Source organism: Aricia agestis, chromosome 21 (assembly GCF_905147365.1).
Source record: "Aricia agestis chromosome 21, ilAriAges1.1, whole genome shotgun sequence".
Taxonomy (NCBI): Eukaryota; Metazoa; Arthropoda; class Insecta; order Lepidoptera; family Lycaenidae; genus Aricia; species Aricia agestis.
Window position 1 is genome coordinate 7,452,312 of NC_056426.1, and position 21,276 is coordinate 7,473,587.

The following is a 21,276-nucleotide window of genomic DNA, read 5'->3' on the forward strand; positions in this document are numbered from 1 at the left end:
CCAAAATCATAAAGGTGCCGGTTGGCAGCGGGCGACATGAAGCAACCGCAGACGACGTGTCGCAGCGACACTAGGTACTGGTTTGTATGTATTTCTATGATTTCCGCAGCTAGCGACACTTTAATAGAAATACATAGAAACCAGTAGTGTCGCGACGACACGTCGCGTCGTCTGCTACAACTTGTAATAGTGTAGTGTAGTCTCCAACTTGTACCTTAAACCTTCCTTTTTGCTGTAGTCGGTAAAAAGCGGAATCAAACACTGATCTGATTTATTTATTGTTTAAAAATTAAGAAAACATTTACTTCGCTTGGGTGGCTACTTGGCTAGACATAGTCAAGACTAGTATTTTATGCAAATTTATTGTAATTTGATGATGTCATTACTGATTCATGTTTGTAAATTGTCCTTTGTTTAAATACCGCCAAATGTTAGTTTTAGCGATTTATTTCAAATAGGTTTAATACGACCGGATGAATCGATTTTAATGTAATTAGAAGTTTTAAGCTGTAATCTATTATCAATTATCATCAATCAACTCACCGAATATGCTAAGCTTTGTTTATAGCGTGGTTCTTGACTCGTGGGGTGTCGTGAGTTCGATTCCCGATTTTCTGACGAGGCAAATGATCTGCGTCTGATGGGCATTATAAAATCGGTCGTCGGCTTGATCTACCGCCATTCATGTTAATCATGCGTCCAACAACGGGGCTAAAATCAAAAATGGTCGCTTTGAAGAATCATGATATAAATCATAATATGATTCATTTTTCTAAAATCGCAAAATGCAACTCTGCTTGCAATTCATTTCTGTATTTTTGTTCTAATTTGACATTTGTCAGTTTCACAGTTTTGACAAAATTGATTGAGAGGAATTGCTAAATGTGACCATTTTAGCCCCGCTGGGCTACAAGAGTAAAGAGAGAGAGAATTGCGCAATGCCCAAGTGTGTGCGCAGTACACAAGGTACTGCGCACACACTTGGGCATTGCGCAGCTAAGTTTCAATGAAACTGACCACCGCGCCGTCACATCGACCGATGTGGGAGCTTCTCTTTTATTTACTAGATGACGCCCGCAACTCCGTTGCAACGAAATTCGTTTGTCGCGCGGGAACCGTACAGTTTTCCGGAATAAAAAGTATCCTATAATAATAATAATATCTATGGACGATTCACACCACGTCAGTCTGGCCCCGTGCTAAGTACCTCAAGGACTTGTGTTACAGGTACCAGACAACGGAAATATAATATTTAATACTTTTATACTATACATATATTTAAGATTTTTATTATATGATACACATATTTAATACGCATCCATGACCCAGAAACATTGAAAAACTTTTTGTTCCGTCGGCGGGATTCGAACCCGCGACCCCCGGCTTGAGTTGCCACACACTCTAACCATTGAGCCACGGAGGTCCTCAAAATCCTATGTGCTTTCCCGGGACTTAAAGTATCTCCTATGGCATACCATAAAGTTAATATACCTAGCGGAATAGAGAAACAAAGGCCTGAGCAAGCGAGATGTCACTATCAGTAACGCTGCGTCATAAAAAGAGACGTGTGATACATGACAGCAGAACCAATTTTTTTTTATCTGTTTGACGTCCAGTCGGCACTTATCGGCACGTTGACAATTTAATCTCTTAGAAAGATGCTTGTGTAAGCAGTGTACATAAAAAGTTTGGACACTAAGAGGTTACAGACAGACCCGAATCCACATATTTATAATATTAGTATGGATAAAATAAAACGGATTACTTAGTACCATTAGCAGGGTATCAGAGCATATCGTGACCTCCAGTGGTGCACCGGTCGAAGGAAGTGCGTTGTCCTTCATGGTGCTACACTTTGGGGTCGGTGACCTCGATCGCCTGTTCTGCCAAATCGTCGCTGCGCGTGCGATACCGCGTATGAGCAGCTGGTAAATACCGCGTATTTGCTTTTTGATGATTTTACAGGAGGAAGAAAAAACTGAATATCTCAGCTATTTTGACTCCTATTACCGACTGAACTTAACAGCTAGTTCTTTGTACTTTCCTTTAGTGGTTAGTAACGTAAATTTGTTCGCAATTGGTTTAAGTTTTGTGTAAAGTCAAGTCAAAAACACTTACGCGTTTTTGTATTAAGTAGTTACAAAATAAGTAGGCTTAATATTAAAGATACGCGGTTTTGAAATCAAACAATTTGGTAAAAGGTTGCATTTTTTTATTAAAAAAGTCAAATATTTTATATTTTGTTCCACTGTAGCTTAGCAAAAATATGACGTGTTAATTACCAAAATCATTTAACAATATTATCTATTCTTAATTTTTTATTGAGCGCGCAGCGGCGAAATACGGGTATACCTAGGAGATAGTAGGTACAAGTGAAAATGTTATGAGAATTTTTGGAATTGATATTCATACGATTGTAAATGCGAAAGTGTATGTTTGGTATCCATTGACGCTTAAACTCAAGAACGAATTTTGATCAAATTTGTTGAGGCTGTAAGTGCTGGGAAGAGATAAAGAATAGTTTGTACCGCGAAAAATTTACGGTTCCCTCTTTATAAACGATTTTCGTCGCAAAGAAGTTGGAGTATCTGGATCAGCAACAAAGTCCAATAGCTTTGTCCACACTGTGCCTTTTTCTGCTCGTCAACGGCATGCGTTAGAGCGCAGTCAACAGCGAACGTGAGGCATGCCAGCGACGCATGCCCTCTGACCGTATCCAAAACTTCAAAAATTACAATATTGGCGTTGCGTTCCTTGACGCATTCAATTATTGAATGTGCCAATATGAAAGTTAATGACGAAAATTGAAGATGAAAGTGCACAGTGTGGACATAACTAATGCACCTGATTTTTTGTTCACTGTATTAAAAATATAGTTGTTTGATGCGACCCACACTTGGAAAATCTAAGGATTTTCCAAAGCTTTAGTGGTTAATTGACCATTAGTTTTCCCAGTGGTCATTTAATGAGTATCAAGTATGATTACTATTTAGTACTTCTATTCTATAAGGCGTTGTGAACTTCGTTGTTCGGGATGGGTAAAAATGTTTGACTCGTCTCCTGAGTCCTGACTCCTGAGCCGAGTATGACTCCTGAGCCAGGACTCAGGATACATGACCTGATTGAAAATTCGTAAGGCGAAGGGAGAGTAGATAATTCGTATTGCATTTTAGTGATATTATTATATCGATATAGCTTATTATTATATCGATAATAATAATTGCAAAGTCATGACTCATGAGTCAACACGTGATTCTCCAAAATATATTTTCCTAATCTTTGCAAGCAAAACTTTCTTTGGTAAAATCTATCTATATAAAACTCAAAGGTGACTGACTGACATGGTGATCTATCAACGCACAGCCCAAACCACTGGACCGATCGGACTGAAATTTGGCATGCAGGTAGATATTATGACGTAGGCATCCGCTAAGAAAGGATTTTGATCAATTCCACTTCCAAGGGGTTAAAATAGGGGATGAAAGTTTGTATATAATAATACTTCTTAACGCGAGAGAAAAAGTATGAAATAATTCTTATTTCTTCACTCGGCGCGGCTCTTAACTCGGAGGTCGTGGGTTCGATTCCCGCGTTGGAAACATGTTATTTCCAAGTTTGGTTCCATGTAAAAAAGTCGGTCCTGCGGCTGATCTCTCGCCGGTCGTGTCGGTCTTCCGTCCCACTGGGTTATGAGAGTAAAGGAATAGAGAGTGCTCTTGTGTACTGCGCACACACTTGAGCACTATAAAATTACTCCTGCGTAGCTGGCCTGGTTTCAATGAAACCGGCCACCGTCACCGAAATCGGTGTGGGAGCCATTATTATTAGTGCCTTTTTCAAAATTCGGCTAAACCTCAACTACTTCTGCATCCAATTTATTTTGAAGACAGTACCAACTCGGAACTGAGATCCTTGACACAGTAATTAGTAGTAATTACTTAACTTAGCCGGTACCGACTTCAAAAACCTACTCCTTTTTGGAAGTCGGTTAAAAATTAGTCTGTGACTTGTGTTTTACTGTAGATAAGGTAAAATTAGAACATATTGTAATAAATGGCATGCTTGTTAAATCATTAAAATATTATTTAAAAATCAATAATTTTATAACCTGCATAGGTAAAATTGCTATCACATTCGGCAGAAGAAGCCGAAAAAATTCAGGCAAAGTTTTGCTATAAATGTTGTAATAATATAAATTAAAACTCTTCACAATCATTTCAAAGTCACGGATGGGCTATTACAATGAGGCAGACCTAACAATTGTCGGCCTATTAGTGCCGAAGCATCTAATCAGCGGTTTATCGATATCGCAAAATCACCATCCAGCTCACTTTCACCCAATATGGCGTGGGGCTTTCGATTTTATCCGTAGTTTCTCTTTTTAATCGTCAACCGGTTTTGGTCGGTTTAGTCCTTGCGATTTTTGTGATGATTTTGTGATATTTGTTATGTAATTGTTCTTGTAATCCATACTAATATTACAGTTTGTAAATGCGTAAGTAAGTTTGTCTGTATATCTTTCTGTGTCTGTTACCTATTATTATAATTTTTTTTTTATGAAATAAGGGGGCAAACGAGCAAACGGGTCACCTGATGGAAAGCAACTTCCGCCGCCCATGGACACTCGCAGCATCAGAAGAGCTGCAAGTGCGTTGCCGGCCTTTTAAAAGGGAATAGGGTAATAGGGGAGGGTAGGGAAGGGAAGGGAATAGTTGAGGGTAGGAAAGGGAATAGGGTAGGGATTAGGGGATTGGGCCTCCGGTAAACTCACTCACTCGGCGAAACACAGCGCAAGCGCTGTTTCACGCCGGTTTTCTGTGAGAACATGGTATTTATCCGGTCGAGCCGGCCCATTCGTGCCGAAGCCTGGCTCTCCCACGTATAAAATTATATTGTATTTTATACATTCTAGAATCTAGATGATTCCCAAACTCCATTGCGCCAAAATTCGTATATCGCGCGGGAACCGTACATTTTGGGATAAATATCCTATATTCCTTCCTCGAGACTCAAAGTATGTATTTTCATACCAAATTTCAGCAAAATCGGTTTAGCGGTTCGGGCGTAAAAAAGTAACGGACATACAGACATATACACTTTCGGATTTATAATATTAGTATGGATATTATGTTTGTATGCAATGCGGTTGGGTTAACCCATAAAACGTTAAAAACCATGGGTGTAAGCAATTCACCAAAGGCTGTATACAATGTAAGACCATAGGTAAGAGTACGTTCAAATGTCCTCTTACTCATAGCCTATCCTGAGTTTGGCAATAATTTCACATCCATTAGGTTAAACGTGGTGTCAATACTTCTCCCTCGCCCTGGGTCCCGATTCTATTACCTCGAATGTGACTTCGATCGTAACTTCCGTCTTGCGCGCACACATGCTGTTTTAGTTTTTACGCATGAAATAACTTGCAGGACGAGAATCGGCCCCACCGGGTCAATACTAATTAATTTTTTTTTCGCCTTGGGCCCCGATTATTTTACCTCGAATTTCGCGTCGATCGTAGGCTGTAACGCCACGCTCATCACGATAGTAGTGTTTCACCAATCATACGTGCGTGAGTGATTGAAATGACATTCGAATGACGAGAATCGGGCCTACTTTCCTCCCTCGCTTAGGGTGTTTGCGTGTGTATTATATTCGAATTATTGAGTCGGGCGTTTCAGTTCATTTGCATGCTAACCGCTCACGCGACGTGCTAATATGCCTTAAATGTTGCTGTAATTGGTTTAAATATAACCGCCAACAATGATATCTATACTATCTATACTAATATTATAAATGCGAAAGTATCTCTGTCTGTCTGTCGGTCTGTCTCGCTTTCACGTCAAAACTACCGAACCGATTGTAATGAAATTTTGTATACACATAGTCTACAGCCTGAGAAAGGACATAGGCTACTTTTATACTGGAAAAAAGGGTTGTAAGGGGGTGAAAATACGAAAATTTGTTCAAATTAAGTTAGTTCCAAAAATTCATACTAGATGGCGCCGTGCGTCTCTTACATCGCGCTAACGCTTGCCTAACATCTTTCTATAAGAGGTGGTATCATCATATATTGGAGTTTAATTTTTTTTTCGATTGTTATTTCTTTTTTACGTTATTTAATAAGTCAGTACTTTATATTATACAGTGACGTAACCTTAAACCTATCAATGATAAATAGTTTATGGGTAAAGTTGTGTAATTGGGGGGCTAAATAAGCTTTAAAATTTGACATAATATATAAAGTTTAATTTAAAAAAATGAAATATTATGTGCACACTGCACAGCTGTTTTGATTTAAGGGGTACCAGTGTTTTTTTATAAAAGCTTTTGACACCAATTTTGTTGACATCGCGCGCTATAAACTGAAGTCCACGCGGACGAAGTCGCGGCCAACAGCTAGTACTACTTATACAGATTTGTTACGTTCATACTATTTTCCGGTTTAAATCTCTTCCGAACGACATTGACAAATTTGACAGATAAGTGAAATGAAAGATATGAAATGCCATTTACATAAAAGAGATAGACTAAATAAAAGACGACCCAATTGGGTCGTATTTGAAGCTTCACAACGCGCGCGGTAGTAACATATCTTCTTTGAGTTTTTTATTACTATATCATTGACTGCCAAGTATGGTGTATAAGCCTCCAACCCGCGAATAAGGGGGCAAACAGGTCACCTAATGGAAAGCAAGTACCTACCGCCGCCTGTAGACATTCGCAAATCGCAACATCAGAAAAGTTACAACTTGCAATTATTATGTTGCCGTACTTTTGTAAAGTCTTTACTTTCTAAAGAAATAGGTGAAATGTATCCTCTTGGTGTTATAATTAAACGTGGGAGAGCCATGCTTTGGCACGAATGGGCCGGCTCGGCCGAAGAAATAACACTTTCTGGAGTCACTTTATTTGCACGCGTTTACGCACACATGCATCAGACTACGCTACTTTGTGTTTGTGTGTGGTTGACTAGTTATTCAGTTGCGTAGTTTGATACACATTAAAAACCCGCCTAACACTTTGTGCCCTAGAACTCTGTCCTTTCTATTTGGTCTTAAGTAATAAGAAAATAAATAATGCTTTGTCTGTTTTTTCTAGTCATCTAAAAATAACGTGGTATAATAACTTCCTTGTGAGTTGTGACAAGTGACAGCGTAGATTATCCTTACTGACCAAGGTTGAAGCAGCCTTCGTGTTTATGTTTAGAAATACCATGAGGATATTATATTATACGATGGACGAAGCTGAATGCACTTGGAGGTATCCATAAAGGCGTAGGCCTTTTTGAAGAGAGTAGTATAATATACAACCAGTGTCCAGTACCTATTACTGGTTGCATATTTTTTTGGACTACTGGTCCAGTAGTCCAAACTCCAAAGTAGGCAACAGAGAGCCCCCGCAGACTGCAGACTTTTAAAAGTCGGCCGTTAGTTTGATCGAAAGCTTAACCAGTACGATGATGTATGAAGGTGCGCACACTAAACGATTTGTATCGGCCGATAATAATGTAGGTAATGTAGGTAAAAAGTCTGTAGTCTGCGGGGGCTCTAAGGCTCGACTTATACCGGCGCGGAATGGAACGGAAGCGACTTTTTGTAACGAAACTGTACATAAAATAATGTACTTTATGTCAACTGCAGTATAAACGAGCCAAAAAAATTGGACGAGCGTCTTCCGTGGAATTCTCGAGAATTCTCCGTTGCCAATTCGCTCGCATGAGGCGAAATTGACGCTTTCATCCCGTTCCATTCCGCGGCGGTGTAAATTGAGTGGTCTCAATTTACACCGCCGCGCACACACACTGCAATAAAAAATGTGTTTCAAGAATACCGTCGTTCTGCACTGTCAAAGTTGTTTACTAAAGAATGTCAGTTAGTTGTATTGGTTTATTTAAAATGGTAACGTAACAACTCATCCTTTCCGCCATGGTACCAAAAAGTTAAATTTTGGTTTTGAATCTGCTCAAAACAACCATTTCGTTTGATGTTTCTTTGTAACAATAATTGCCCTCAAGCCTCAAGGTCGATGAGTGTTGTAACTGTATTTGCGTATGTTGACACTGCTGGGCTCGCGTGGCGACATGTAACCTTAGAGGTCGCTGATATTTAAAGGCGCGAATTAGGACGGGGCAAGGGGGCGAGCCGTATTTTCTGTTTAAGTGTGTTTTTATGACCAAGTGAGCCACAGCTTGTAACATAATGTATGGTAGACGCAGCAGCTTTTCTTAATAAAATCCTGTCATGAGAGGTAAAAGCGAGGTAAAAAAAGGTGCGTCAGTTTCTAGGGAAGGAAAGGGAAGGCTCTAAGTGTGAAGAACCTGTGTAGACGTTATCTTGCAGAAAATCATCTTTTGGGTTGTTCGGGGTGTTTCGGGCTGCTTATCTGTTTATCAACTGCATACAACCAATTTGTTAACAGAAAGCTTCTTAGATTTTGGTCTTATTCTACCACCTTCTGATAAGTGCTAGACCATCCACAACTTATCTGACAGATACTCTATACTCCATCAAGTCCTGTCTTTGGCGACGTCTTTGGCTGCAATTTATCCCCTACTCCTCTTTTTAATTTTATCTCTCCATCTCTTTCAGAGGGACGACCGCTCGCTCCTAGCGCAGTTCTTCTTCGCTGACGACGCGCTGAACATGATAGCGGCCGAGCTGGACTCCTTCGACGGCAGGAAGGACCCTGAGAGATGCTCCACCCTGGTCAACCAGCTTAGACACGCCCAGGTAAGGCTTCGCTTCGCTTTGTCAGCACTGTATGCACCGACGCGACGCCCCGCATAGTCACGCATAGCAAGACCCACTTCGTCTTGAGGGTCGAGCGTTTGGAGTCCCGCCACAAAGTCAATTTTAGCTCCTTTGTGGTGAGGGTCCCGACGCATCATCTACCGACCTTCGAGAAGGAGTTCTGACCGATTGGAGTCGTCTACAGGAGGTTCCGAGGACGACTTCCGAACACGTCGCGCCCCACATCGCATCGCAGAGAATACGTGTTTAGTGTTTATGGCACGTGCTTGCTGATAGTCTGTGCGGATACCTTATGGTTATGATGATCAAACTGGCATTGAATGTTTCCAGACGGAAAGTGGGAATTTGGTCTAGACTCTAGATTGTTGGGGACAAAAATGCACACATATTTTGGTCTTCCATAAAAGAAGGTTCTATAATACAATGTTACTTTTTAACCCATCAATCTCCAAGCGGCACCCGGCTGTCGCATGTATGTGTTGGGGGTATAATTATATGGAAAGCCGCACACAGACAGACAGACACGTCAAAATTTTAACATTATTTGGTTTTTTGTTGGGTTAAAAATAGCACAGAAAAAACAGAACCACACGACGGGAGATATATTAATTAATGTACCTCATTTGTCATTATCGTGTTTGTTATTTTTTTTATCATACACTGATAAGGCACATACAGATAACACTAACAAATAATACGTGACAGATTGTCAGCTGTAAATTATCTACTGTATCTCGCTATTACCTGTGATACTCCGTGGTTCAGTGGTTTCAAGCTTGGCTGAGAGTGGTGGGTTAGATTCCTGAGCGCCTGACCATAATTATAATTCCCATATTGTTTCGGTGACGGTGGCCGGTTTTATTGAGATCAAGCCATGCAGATGTAATTTTATAGTGCCCAAGTGTGTGCGCAGTACACAAGAGCACTCTCTATTCGTTTACTCTCATAACCCAGTGGGACGGAAGACCGACACGACCGGCGAGAGACCAGGCGCAGGAGCGACTTTTTACATGCCCATCCGACGCATTGATCATCTTACAAAGACAATCAGGTGTTCAGCCTGCATTGTTCTAACCAAACTTGGAAATTACCCGTTTCCAACGCGGGAATCGAACCCCCGACCGCCGAGACGAGAGCCACGCCCTAAGCCACTGGATCACGGAGTATTCGATTGTTTTGTATGGATGTGCTCGGCCGAGGGCACTGTTTCGGTAAGTGTAATCAAGGCATAAAACGGAAGGTCGGTTCTGCGCGTGATCTCTCGCCAGGCGTTCCGTCATTACTCATTAGTCATTACCCAGTGCCCAGTGGGACGGACCCACTGGGTAATGACTAATGATAGTAGATAGAGAAACGCAGTGCTATTGTGTATAGAAACTCTTGACTAGGACAGAGTTTTAACAGGTATTTTTGAGGTAGACCGGCCGGTCATGGAGGGAGTCCTGTGTTAAACAGATCCAGGATATCCCTCCGTATACGGCTGAAGGCAAACCGCAGGAGGTTTTAGTGGGTAAGAGTCCCACATACCCCCGGGGTGCTTCAGCTTACTGAGGCACATCCCCAACCCGGGGCACCCAAGATGGGTTTCGCCTGCGCAGCAAAAAAAAAAGTGTTTTAACAGGTATTTTAATACTTGATAGCCGTGCCGCCAGCCGTGTCGGTCACCTGTCCCACTGGTTTATAAGGAGAGTGCTTTTGTGCACTGCTCACACAAGATGCCAATTTGTAGGCAAGTCCTCAAATTGTGGGGATTCTCAAGTTGATTGGGGACTGTCATGTGGGGAAAACGTGGAGATTTTGACATTTTATTTTCATCTAAAAACTTCACGCCGTTCTTCTCGCCGGGATAGTTCCCGAACCGGTGGTAGGCACCGTAGCTAATATTAACATTCTGAAAGTATTTTCTTAAAATCTACTCAGAAATAAAACATTTTTTATTTTATTATTTTATTTTATTTTATTCACCAAACTTGTAGAATTTGTGGGAAATCAGCAGATTTTTATCCCCTATGTCAGACATCATTTTCTTTGGCGACGCTGGTTTAATACCAAGCAGACTGCAGTTTCTTTCTTATTTGCCCCGCTCTATGACACTCTACAAATGTAATAGTATGTTCTAGTCTTGTTTCGCTGTTTTTTGTATTCCGAGCCTATTGTGTATATCTGCATCGAAGGTTACTTATTGTGTAAGCTTCTTTTCTGCTGGAATATTGAAATACGTAAATTGGTTGTTATGCGGCTGCACTCAGAGAGGTTTTATGATTGTACTGTTTTAATTGAATAAATATTTGGACATAAACTACGCAATTAAGTAAAGTTAAGTGCGGCCATTAGAGCGTTGTTGATGAAAATTATAATAACGTTAAAGTTTAATTTACACAAACAGATAGACAGACATACGAACAAACACACTCTCGCATTTTAAATAATAGTATAATATGTTAATATTAGTATTTAGTACAGCTGATAGTACAGATCTTAAGCCATTCTTGGCTATATTCGTCATAAACAAAGTCAACTCATCAGTATGCATAACAGCTCCTGTTGCCAGTGCATCTGGCCATCTGCATTGTACATCAAGACAGGATTTACAACGTTTAGACTTTATTACCAAGAAATAAGGTAGACAAGTGATAATGTATGTGACAATATGGCATGCAGATCATGTGAACTCTCCCACCGTGCAAAGTGAATTCTGCTTGTATATAATATATACCATATTCAGTCATCACCAGCATAAAATGTAAATAACTGTCGTTGAATAAATAACTAGATGTCTCCCGCAACTCCGTTTCGCCACAATTCGTTTATCGCGTGGGAACCGTACATTTTAACGGGATAAAAGTGTCCTATGGCCTTTACCGTGACTCAAAGTATCTCCATATCCAGCATTTTATTTATTTAAATAAATAAAAGATCGGTTCAGCGGTTTGGGCGTGAAGAGGTAACTAACAGACCGACAGAGACAGACAGACACACTTTCGCATCTATAACATTACTATGCATCATCTTGATATGATAAACTTAACTTTATCCCGATTATTTGAATCCAACGTTATTACAGCTTTATCTCATTGCGGATTCCATGAAACAGGAAAATAGTACATATGCTGATACGTCAGATCAGACGATTGATTTTTGGAAGAGAGAAATAATGAAAACGCGTTTGACGTCATAGGAATACCATTTTGCAGTTTTATTATAACGAGACTCAGCACGAAATGAAAACCATATTTTCCAAGTTATAATGTAGATTCTCCAGTGAGTAAATGTGCTTATAAAAGAAACACCTGCAAAGCTAGGCTCCAGACTCGGAAGTCGGAGGTCGTCGGTTCGATTTCCCGTTTTAGGAAATTGTTATTTTTAAGTTTGGTTAGGTTAGGTTAGCAATGCAGGCTGCGACAATGCGTCGGATGGCCACTGCCGTCGGACGGATGAGTGATGACCGACACGAGAGATCAGCCGAGATCAGGACCAACTTTTACATAACCGACGCTTGGATCATCGTTCTTGACAGCCGTCCGTAGCCGTAGAAAACACCCAGAAGGAAAATAAAGTGTTCTAATACGCTATAAAATCGCTCCTGCACAGCTGGAAGATGATCCATTGGCAAATGGCAGCAGTAGTTAGGTGTAGCAAGGGTCGACATTTTACTCCCCACCCAAAAAGGAAAAAAACAGCGGAAGGTCTGATTTAATAAAGGGGACAATGTGATAGCAATCGCGAAAGTTATTCACACTGATATCGGTTGAGGTTGGAAACAATAACCGCAGAACTGAATATGACACCTAATATTTAAACCGCTGAGAAGTTAGATTATGGAATTAAGTGTGGAAGTTGAATGTAGCGGTTTGATAGTGAGAAAGGGTCAACAGAGTAAAAACCAGTTTTTTATGCGTGCCCCGGGTTGGGGATGTGCCTCAGTTAAGCTGAAGCACCCCGGGGGTATGCCGTATGTGGGACTGGCCGACGATCTCGCCAACTGACCCACTAAAACCACATGCATTTTGCCATCATTCGTTGAACGATGAGTATCCCAGATCTAACACAAGATAACCTCCACGACCGGCTAGGTCTACCTCATAAGGGACCGGACTTCTACCAAAAGGGAACACTTTAGCAAGCTGAAGCGTTCCCCTAGGCGCCGGGACTGGCTAAGCCGGGCAGGTACCCATCCTTGCCCGGAGCTCCGGATTAGACGGAAGTTTGGAAGTTCGCGTAACGACGCAACGACGGAGCGGAAAAGAGGACCGGTCGTCCTCTCTGTTCAGCATCACGGCGTCTCTGTGAAATGACATATTCGCAGAAATAGACCGCCGCCTGCCAGGCCTCATCGCTCTCGAACGAGAAGCGAGAGGTACTCTCCTAGCACCACCATGCGATTATGGTGCTGCACGGCCCAACGATCGCACACCTCTAGGGTGTGCGTACCTGTGTAAAGCGGAGGGTGAAAGGTTTTCTCTTGCGGCGCATCCACGCCGCAAGGGCAGGACGCAGGGACTCAGCAGTGCGCAGACCGTACTGGGCCTGCGCCAGAACCTTCCCCCACCTTCGCAGCAGCCATTCCTGCCTCAGCTTCCGCATCCGCGACTCAGCGAGAGCTCCTCCCAAGTCGGTACCTCGCCGAAGTGACGTCCTCTACAATGGCTGGTATAAAAGCCCTTACGCCCTGAATTGAAAAATAACAAAGCAGCATTGATGTTGCAGTAACATAAGAAATCAGGTGTTGTAAGTTATAACTGATTTCCAAAAATAGACTGTGGTTATATAATTATTCTTTTTTCAGCTATTTTTTTAAATAGCTACAAACATGCGGCATTGGTCTCGTCTGCCAGTCTAGTATAATCCAGTCAACAAATCCACTCTCAATACCACTGCTTCCGTAGTTATGACGTTATAAGACCTTACGTACGTCGTGACTCGTGACTCATAAGTACATTTCCGAGCTGTTATCATACAAGTAATTCACTATATTATGTAGTCCGTATGTCGGTGGCATAAAGTTTATCTTAGCTTAATCTGTTAACATATTTAACTGTTAAATTAACAAATATAAACAAACTAAACCCGGTTAGATGTTTATTATTTAGTTAATAAATAGTATTTAGTATGTAGAGTAGAGCACTGTACACAAATTGCAATACAATACAAGTGCGTACATAATAAAAATCGGCTAAGTGCGAGTCGGACTCGCGCACGTAGGGTTCCGTACCGGTATAGAGCAAAAGTAGACAAAAAATTGTGTTTTTTGTATGGGAACCCCCCTAAATATTTACTTTATTTTAATTTTATTATTAATTATTAAAGTACGTAAATGTAATTAAGGATTTCTTGAGAATTTCAAGTGCCTAGCTGTTGTCCATTATTGATTACGGCAAAAAAGGCTAAAAAAATCACGTTTCTTGTATGGGAGCCCCCCTTAAATATTGACTTTATTTTATTTTTAGTATTTGTTGTTATAGCGGCACCAGAAATACACAATCTGTGAAAATTTCAGAAGTCTAGCTCTAGCGGTTCTTGAGTTACAGACAGACGAACGGACAGACGGACAGACATCGAAATCTTAGTAATAGGGTCCCGTTTGTACTCTTTGGGTACGGAACCCTAAAAATGAACGAGATGTTGCCCGCAAGTTCGCAACCTGAAAAGTGTCCTATCTCCTTTTCGGGTTCTTATCTCCATGCCAAATTCCATTCAAGAGGTGACGACAATCAGACAAACAGAAAGTAGTCTATATAATATAATATTATTCAGTTCGCCCCCCCCTGAGTAACATTCTACATTTTCAACCTCTTCTAATCCTAGCTCGATGATGATTACACAATAGGTAAATGTTCCGAACTTGGTTGTATAATACCTAGTTTTTATTATATCGTATGTTTTGATGACCTTCATAATATTTTTTGTATGAAGGCCATGTCACATAGATATCGACAATCGACATGTGATGTCGATGCTTGATATTTTTATGCGGAAGGGCCAGTGCCTTGTTGCTGAATAAGAATATGAACGTTTATTTGCAAAAACATTGTATGTACAGATTTGGTAATAATTACTTACAACAATAATACAATAGCACTTATAGCTGTTATAATATATATATTTTTTTATGATATAAGGGGCAAACGAGCAAACGGGTCACCTGATGGAAAGCAACTTCCGTCGCCCATGAACACTCGCAGCATCAGAAGAGCGAAGAGCTGCATGTGCGTTGCCGGCCTTTTAAGAGGGAATAGGGTAATAGGGGAGGGTAGGGAAGGGAAGGGAATAGGGGAGGGTAGGAAAGGGAATAGGGTAGGGGAATGGGCCTCCGGTAAACTCGCTCACTCGGCGAAACACAGCGCAAGCGCTGTTTCACGCCGGTTTTCTGTGAGAACGTGGTATTTCTCCGGTCAAGCCGGCCCATTCGTGCCGAAGCATGGCTCTCCCACGTATAAAAAATTGATATTATTGCTGTAAAACAATAGGTTTTTTGCAACAAATAATACCGGAATAGTCAATAAGCCGATATGTTACCCCCGGATTTTCAACCCCCAGTCCTGCATAACGTAAAAGGGTTGAAACGAAATGACCGAGCACTTGCATGGTGAATACTAAGACTAGGGTTACACGGGTCCGGTTAGCCTGACATGAGTTCAGTCCATTAGTCTGATCCAGACTGACGGGAGAATGATCGTGTATCCGTGTGATTGACGGACTGATAATTTTATTATTATGTAAGTACCTTCCGGTCAACATTCTGGCGTCAGTCTGAGACAGATGGACTGAACTTATGCCAGACTGACCGTCTAACCCTAGTCTTAGAAACCAAGAAACCAAGTCTTGATTTATTTCTTTAGTTGGTGTACTACTTTCTTGCCCGTACACGCTGGTTGGTCCTATAAGGACATGGCGTCTTTATCGTAATCGCGTTGCGTAACGTACCCCACTGTTATTATGTCATGTGGGTCAATGGCCTTGGGATTGTTCATCATCAGCACCGCATAAGTTACCCCAGTTGGTACCCCAATTATATTGTTTTAATTCAACATCATTGCTGCTTCTTTACAGTCCTAATCTAAACTCAACATCGATCGGTCTCATCAAAAATTTTTGTGATATAAAACCATTGACTAAACCAAGGGTGGCCAACCTTTTCGACACTTGGGCCAAAATTCGGAAGTAGAATTTTATCCCGGGCCGCACTACAAAATTTTATGTTACATACTCGTAGTGCGCGCCAGATAATCACCAGATAATTGCGCACAGTCAAAATCGGATACTTACAATTTTTTCCTAATTTAGAACTTATATAGAGCTTAGAACAAAAAAAATGCACTGTAATAAGCAAAGAAAACACCCCAGTCACGCGCTGAGTTATCTGACACTCACTCTACTCGCAACTAAGCAGCGCATAAAAAAAAAAAAACATTAATATATTTGGAGAAATTTTTAATAAAACTAATTTCTTAGGAACAAAATATAATAAGGGACAAATTTTTATTTTAGTGTTTGTTTGGTTTTTATAGTAGGTATGATAAGGTAATTTTAGTATTAACTTTTTTTTTACTTTAAAAAAACACGGGCCACAAGGTAACAGACGGCGGGCCGCATGTGGCCCGCAGGCCGCGCGTTGGCCACCCTTGGACTAAACGATATCTTAATTAATGTTGAATGCTTTTATTGTATTTACACTTCAGAAATGATGCCCGCAACTCCTTTGCGCCGGAATTCGTTGATCAATTGTCGCGCGGTAACTGTGTACGGTGTATGGTTTTACCCCGAAAATATGTATATTTTCGGGGTAAAAAAAGTATCATCTGCCGTTTTCCGGGCCCAATATCTCCATACCCAGCAAAAACTAAATTAGTATAGAATATGGATTGACTAAGCATTATCTTAAAATATATGTTGAATGCTCTTATTGTATTTGCATATTTATCTACTACATTTAGTACTACAGTAAATGTAGCGCTTATAAATTACCCTATTATTTAGTTAACATGATAACAATAAAATGCGAGTGTTTTTAGGATTCCGTGCCCAAAGGGTAAAAACGGGACCCTATTGCTGAGACTTCGATGTCTGTCCGTCCGTCTGTCCATTTGTCTGTCCGTCTGTCTGTCTGTCTCCGGGCTGTAACTCAATAACCGTTATAGCTAGACTTCTGAAATTTTCACGGATTGTGTATTTCTGTTGCCGCTATAACAACAAATACTAAAAACAAAATAAAGTTAATATTTAAGGGGGGCTCCCATACAACAAATGTATAACAGCTAGCTACAACAGCAACAGCTAGGAACTTAAGATTTTTATAAAGGCCTTAGTAGTTATATGTCTACTTTAATAATTAATAATAAAATTAAAATAAAGTATATATTTAAGGGGGGCTCCCATACAAAAAACACAATTTTTGTCTACTTTCGCTCTATACTGGTACGGAACCCTTCGTGCGCGAGTCTGACTCGCACTTGGCCGATTTTTTACAAATTAAGATATGAGTGGATGAAGAATGATGAAGCTGTGCCGGTGGGGGGTGTTAGGTTTTTTTTCGTTACGGAATTTCTTGATTCGGTCTCGCGTTCAAAGCCCGCTACAAAAGCTATGCAACAGCTTAAAAATAAATACACGTGTGTGGTGTCATCGTGGATGCCACTTCTACATTGTAACTATCACTATCTTCGTAATAAATAATAATACACATTATATTATGTACACAGTACAAGTAGGGAATGCAATCTCGTTCTCGCGAGATCTCGGCCTTTTTTAGCGAGATTGATCTCAGACGAAAAAAAGGCGAGATCTCGCGAGTTTGACGAGATTGCACTTGAGCATAAAAACGTCTTATTTGAAGCGCGGACTGACACGGACGGAGTTGCGATCAAGGAGTCATACAAAGAGGAGCTGGCCTAAGCAACTGTGCACTGTGATTCTCAACTAGGTCCCGAATTTTGACTTCTCGTTGTTTTATAACTATAAAAGAACTATATTTTATTACTAAGAGATTTGTGTTTGATTGTGCGCTTTTATAATTCTGAACGTCACGTTATCGTGGACGCCGGCTTCCACGATAAAACGTTGGGTGTACGTTAAAGTATTTTACGCACCGCGGACGTTTTGAGCGGTTCAGAAGTGTAAACGTTGTGATGTTCTCTAACGTGCACGTTAAAAAGTTATCGTCGACGGAAATTTAGAAACGTCTTCATAATATATTTCCATACATTTTACTTCCCTATGTTATCGTTTTACCGCGGACGTCCACGATATTACCACCACGCCCAAAATTATAAAAGCGCATTAGAAGAGAAGACTGGTTGTTTCTTTCATTTGTTATTTGATAGATAGTAGACACGTATGTCAAAGTTTACTACTTAAAAATTATAGACAGATACATCAAACAATGTTTGAATTATGATGCATAAAATTCTATTGAAAAAAAATCGTGAAAATGAATGTTAATCTTATAATATTTATTACTTTATTTCGTAATTTATTCAAATATTGTGATTATTTGCAAAAAAAACCCACCAAACTGCTAATCTCGCGAGATCTCGCGGTATTGTATTCATAAACTCGCGGGATCTCGCTTGAGCCCCAATCTCGCGAGATTTGCATTCCCTAAGTACAAGTAACAGCATAATATTATTATTATGTGGGTCGGCAAATAAGTTGTATCGCTTCCTATATTGATTTTGTGTACTGCTTACTTATTAGGGTTCCGTAGCCAAATGGCAAAAAACGGAACCCATATGGTAAAATGTGTGCCCCCCTCCCCCTCTAACTACATGATAAGTCCAAAAAAAAATATGATGTACATTGCTATAAAAACTACCAACGAAAATTGGTTCGAACGAGATCTAGCAAGTAGTTTTTTTTATACGTCATAAATGGTAAACCTTAATTTAACTTTCATTAAAGCAACTAAAATATAAAAATAAATCAAAAATTTCATAAAAATAAACCTTATTGCTGCTGCGGAACCCTTCATGGGCGAATCCAACTCGCACTTGGCCGGTTTTATTTTTTCTTATGCAATAACAATTTAAGATTGTTATTCAATTAGCTACGGAATAAACAGTAGTTATTAAAATAACTGAGAAAAAAAATAATGACAGTAATAGCGTTAGACCATCCTTAACGCCTGTTCATATCTCACGTCACGACGTCGTCAACGTCGAACGGTGCGTTAACGTGGCACGGTACGTTGACGTGACGTGTAAATTTACGTCAACGTAACGTATTATATCAACCTTCACGTTCCATTTGACTGTGTATCTGACCTCCCACCTGTGTCTTCCAGGACCGAGTTCTCACCATCACGGGTCAGATCATGGACCAGGTGCTGGGCGAGGAGCGGGTGGCGCGCGGCTTCCGCGTCAAGTTTCCCGAGGATGTGCTGCAGGATAATCTGGCTGGGCAGCTGTGGTTTGGCGCAGAGGTAGGAATACTTACTATAATAATAATAGCTCCCACACCGGTTTCGGTGACGGTAGCCGGTTTAATTGAAACCAGGCCAGCTACGCAGGAGTAATTTTATAGTGCCCAAGTGTGTGCGCAGTACACAAGAGCACTCTCTATTCCTTTACTCTCATAACCCAGTGGGACGGAAGACCGACACGACCGGCGAGAGATCAGGCGCAGGACCGACTTTTTACATGCCCATCCGACGCATGGATCATCTTACTTGTCAGACAATCAGGTGATCAGCCTGCATTGTCCTAACCAAACTTGGAAATAACATGTTTCCAACGCGGGAATCGAACCCACGACCTCCGAGTCAAGAGCCGCGCTCTATACCACTAGACCACGGAGGCGTTTTTATACTTTTTTATAGTTTCTATACTTACTATACTTACTTACTAAGGCCGGTACAAATAGTCAGTACTCAAGATGCATCTCGGTCTCAAGACACGGTTCAGGCTCTGTGATTGGTTGGCTGTCAAAAATCAAAATTTGGACCAATCATAGAGCCGAACCGCGTCTTCAGACCGAGATGCATCTTAAGTACTGACTATTTATGCCGGCCTTACTTTACTCATAATATAAATGCCTGTCTGTCACCTCTTCACGCCCAAACCGCTGAGCCGATTCAGCTGAAATTTGGTATGGAGATACTTTGAGTCCCGGGAAAGGACATAGGATACTTTTATCCCGAAAAATGGACGGTTCTCGCGCGATAAATGAATTTTGACGCAACGGAGTTGCGGGCGTCATCTAGTATACAATTATGCAGCTATATCTTATATCTCCATCATCCAGAATAAGTTGAAAATTCGTTTCACCATCGCTGTATGACGGTTGACAACATCTTTCTTTAAAATAGTGCCTTACAGACTGCAACTGCAAAATCTGCAAAATCTTGTGGACTGCAGTCTGTAGGGTCTTGAAGGCATCTCAACTCGTCTACGTTTTTAGGGTTCCGTAGCCAAATGGCAAAAAAGGGAACCCTTATAGATTCGTCAAGTCTGTCTGTCCGTCCGTATGTCACAGCCACTTTTCTCCGAAACTACTAAGAGCTATACTATTGAAACTTGGTAAGTAGATATACTCTGTGAACCGCATTAGGATTTTGATACAAAAATTGAAAAAAATATTAAAAATCATACACGAATAATCTATAAGTTCGCGGGCCTGTCCACATCTCCGCGTCACGACGTCGTCAACGTGAAACGGTGCGGTAACGTGGCACGGTACGTTGACGTGACGTAAAATGCACGTCACGATATAGCAACATTGTACGTCGCCATGCCTTGTAAAACTGCTACATTCTTCACTTCACTTCACTACTGATCTAAATACTCTTTTGCTATTTTTAAAAACGGAGAAAGAGAAGAAAAAATGCGTGCATTTTTACGTTACGTTGACGTAATACACGTCACGTCAACGTACCGTGCCACGTTACTGCACCGATCCACGTTGACGTCGTGACGTGGAGATGTGGACAGGCCCATAGTCTTCGCTTTGCTTGTTTACATAAGACAAGCAGACAGTAGTAAAGAAGTATGGATTCATTAATTTCGACCACAAAATGCAGGTCATGTGCCCTAACCATGCGCAATCAGTGCGGTTCATTCAGATTATTCACAAGTCACAACAATAGAATCTAACGGGCGTACTAAATTCACCATTTGAATAGTCATTGTGAATGAAATTGCGTTACCATTTCGTTGAATTCGCGTGAAGTTGGCAACAAGTCATAGTGCAAATGTCATGGTGCCATATTTCCGTTTGTCTTTTTTTTTATGACATAAGGGGGCAAACGAGCAAACGGGTCACATGATGGAAAGCAACTTCCGTCGCCCATGGACACTCGCAGTATCAGAAGAGCTGCAGGTGCGTTGCCGGCCTTTTAAGAGGTAATAGGGAAGGGAAGGGAATAGGGGAGGGTAGGGAAGGTAATAGGGTATGGGATTGGGCCTCCGGTAAACTCACTCACTCGGCGAAACACAGCGCAAGCGCTGTTTCACGCCGGTTTTCTGTGAGAACTTGGTATTTCTCCGTTCGAGCCGGCTTATTCGTGCCGAAGCATGGCTCTCCCACGTATACG

At 41.0% G+C, this 21,276-nt stretch overlaps 1 protein-coding gene across 1 annotated transcript in view; it reads left to right on the top strand.

The window, feature by feature from the left end:
• Positions 1–21,276, top strand: part of LOC121737620 (lateral signaling target protein 2) — a 47,927-nt gene that overhangs the window by 13,584 nt on the left and 13,067 nt on the right. Inside the window, exons 2-3 of the mRNA XM_042129284.1 lie at positions 8,589–8,729; positions 19,030–19,167. Coding sequence (XP_041985218.1) covers positions 8,589–8,729; positions 19,030–19,167 — 279 coding nt within the window. The remainder of the gene's footprint in view (positions 1–8,588; positions 8,730–19,029; positions 19,168–21,276) is intronic.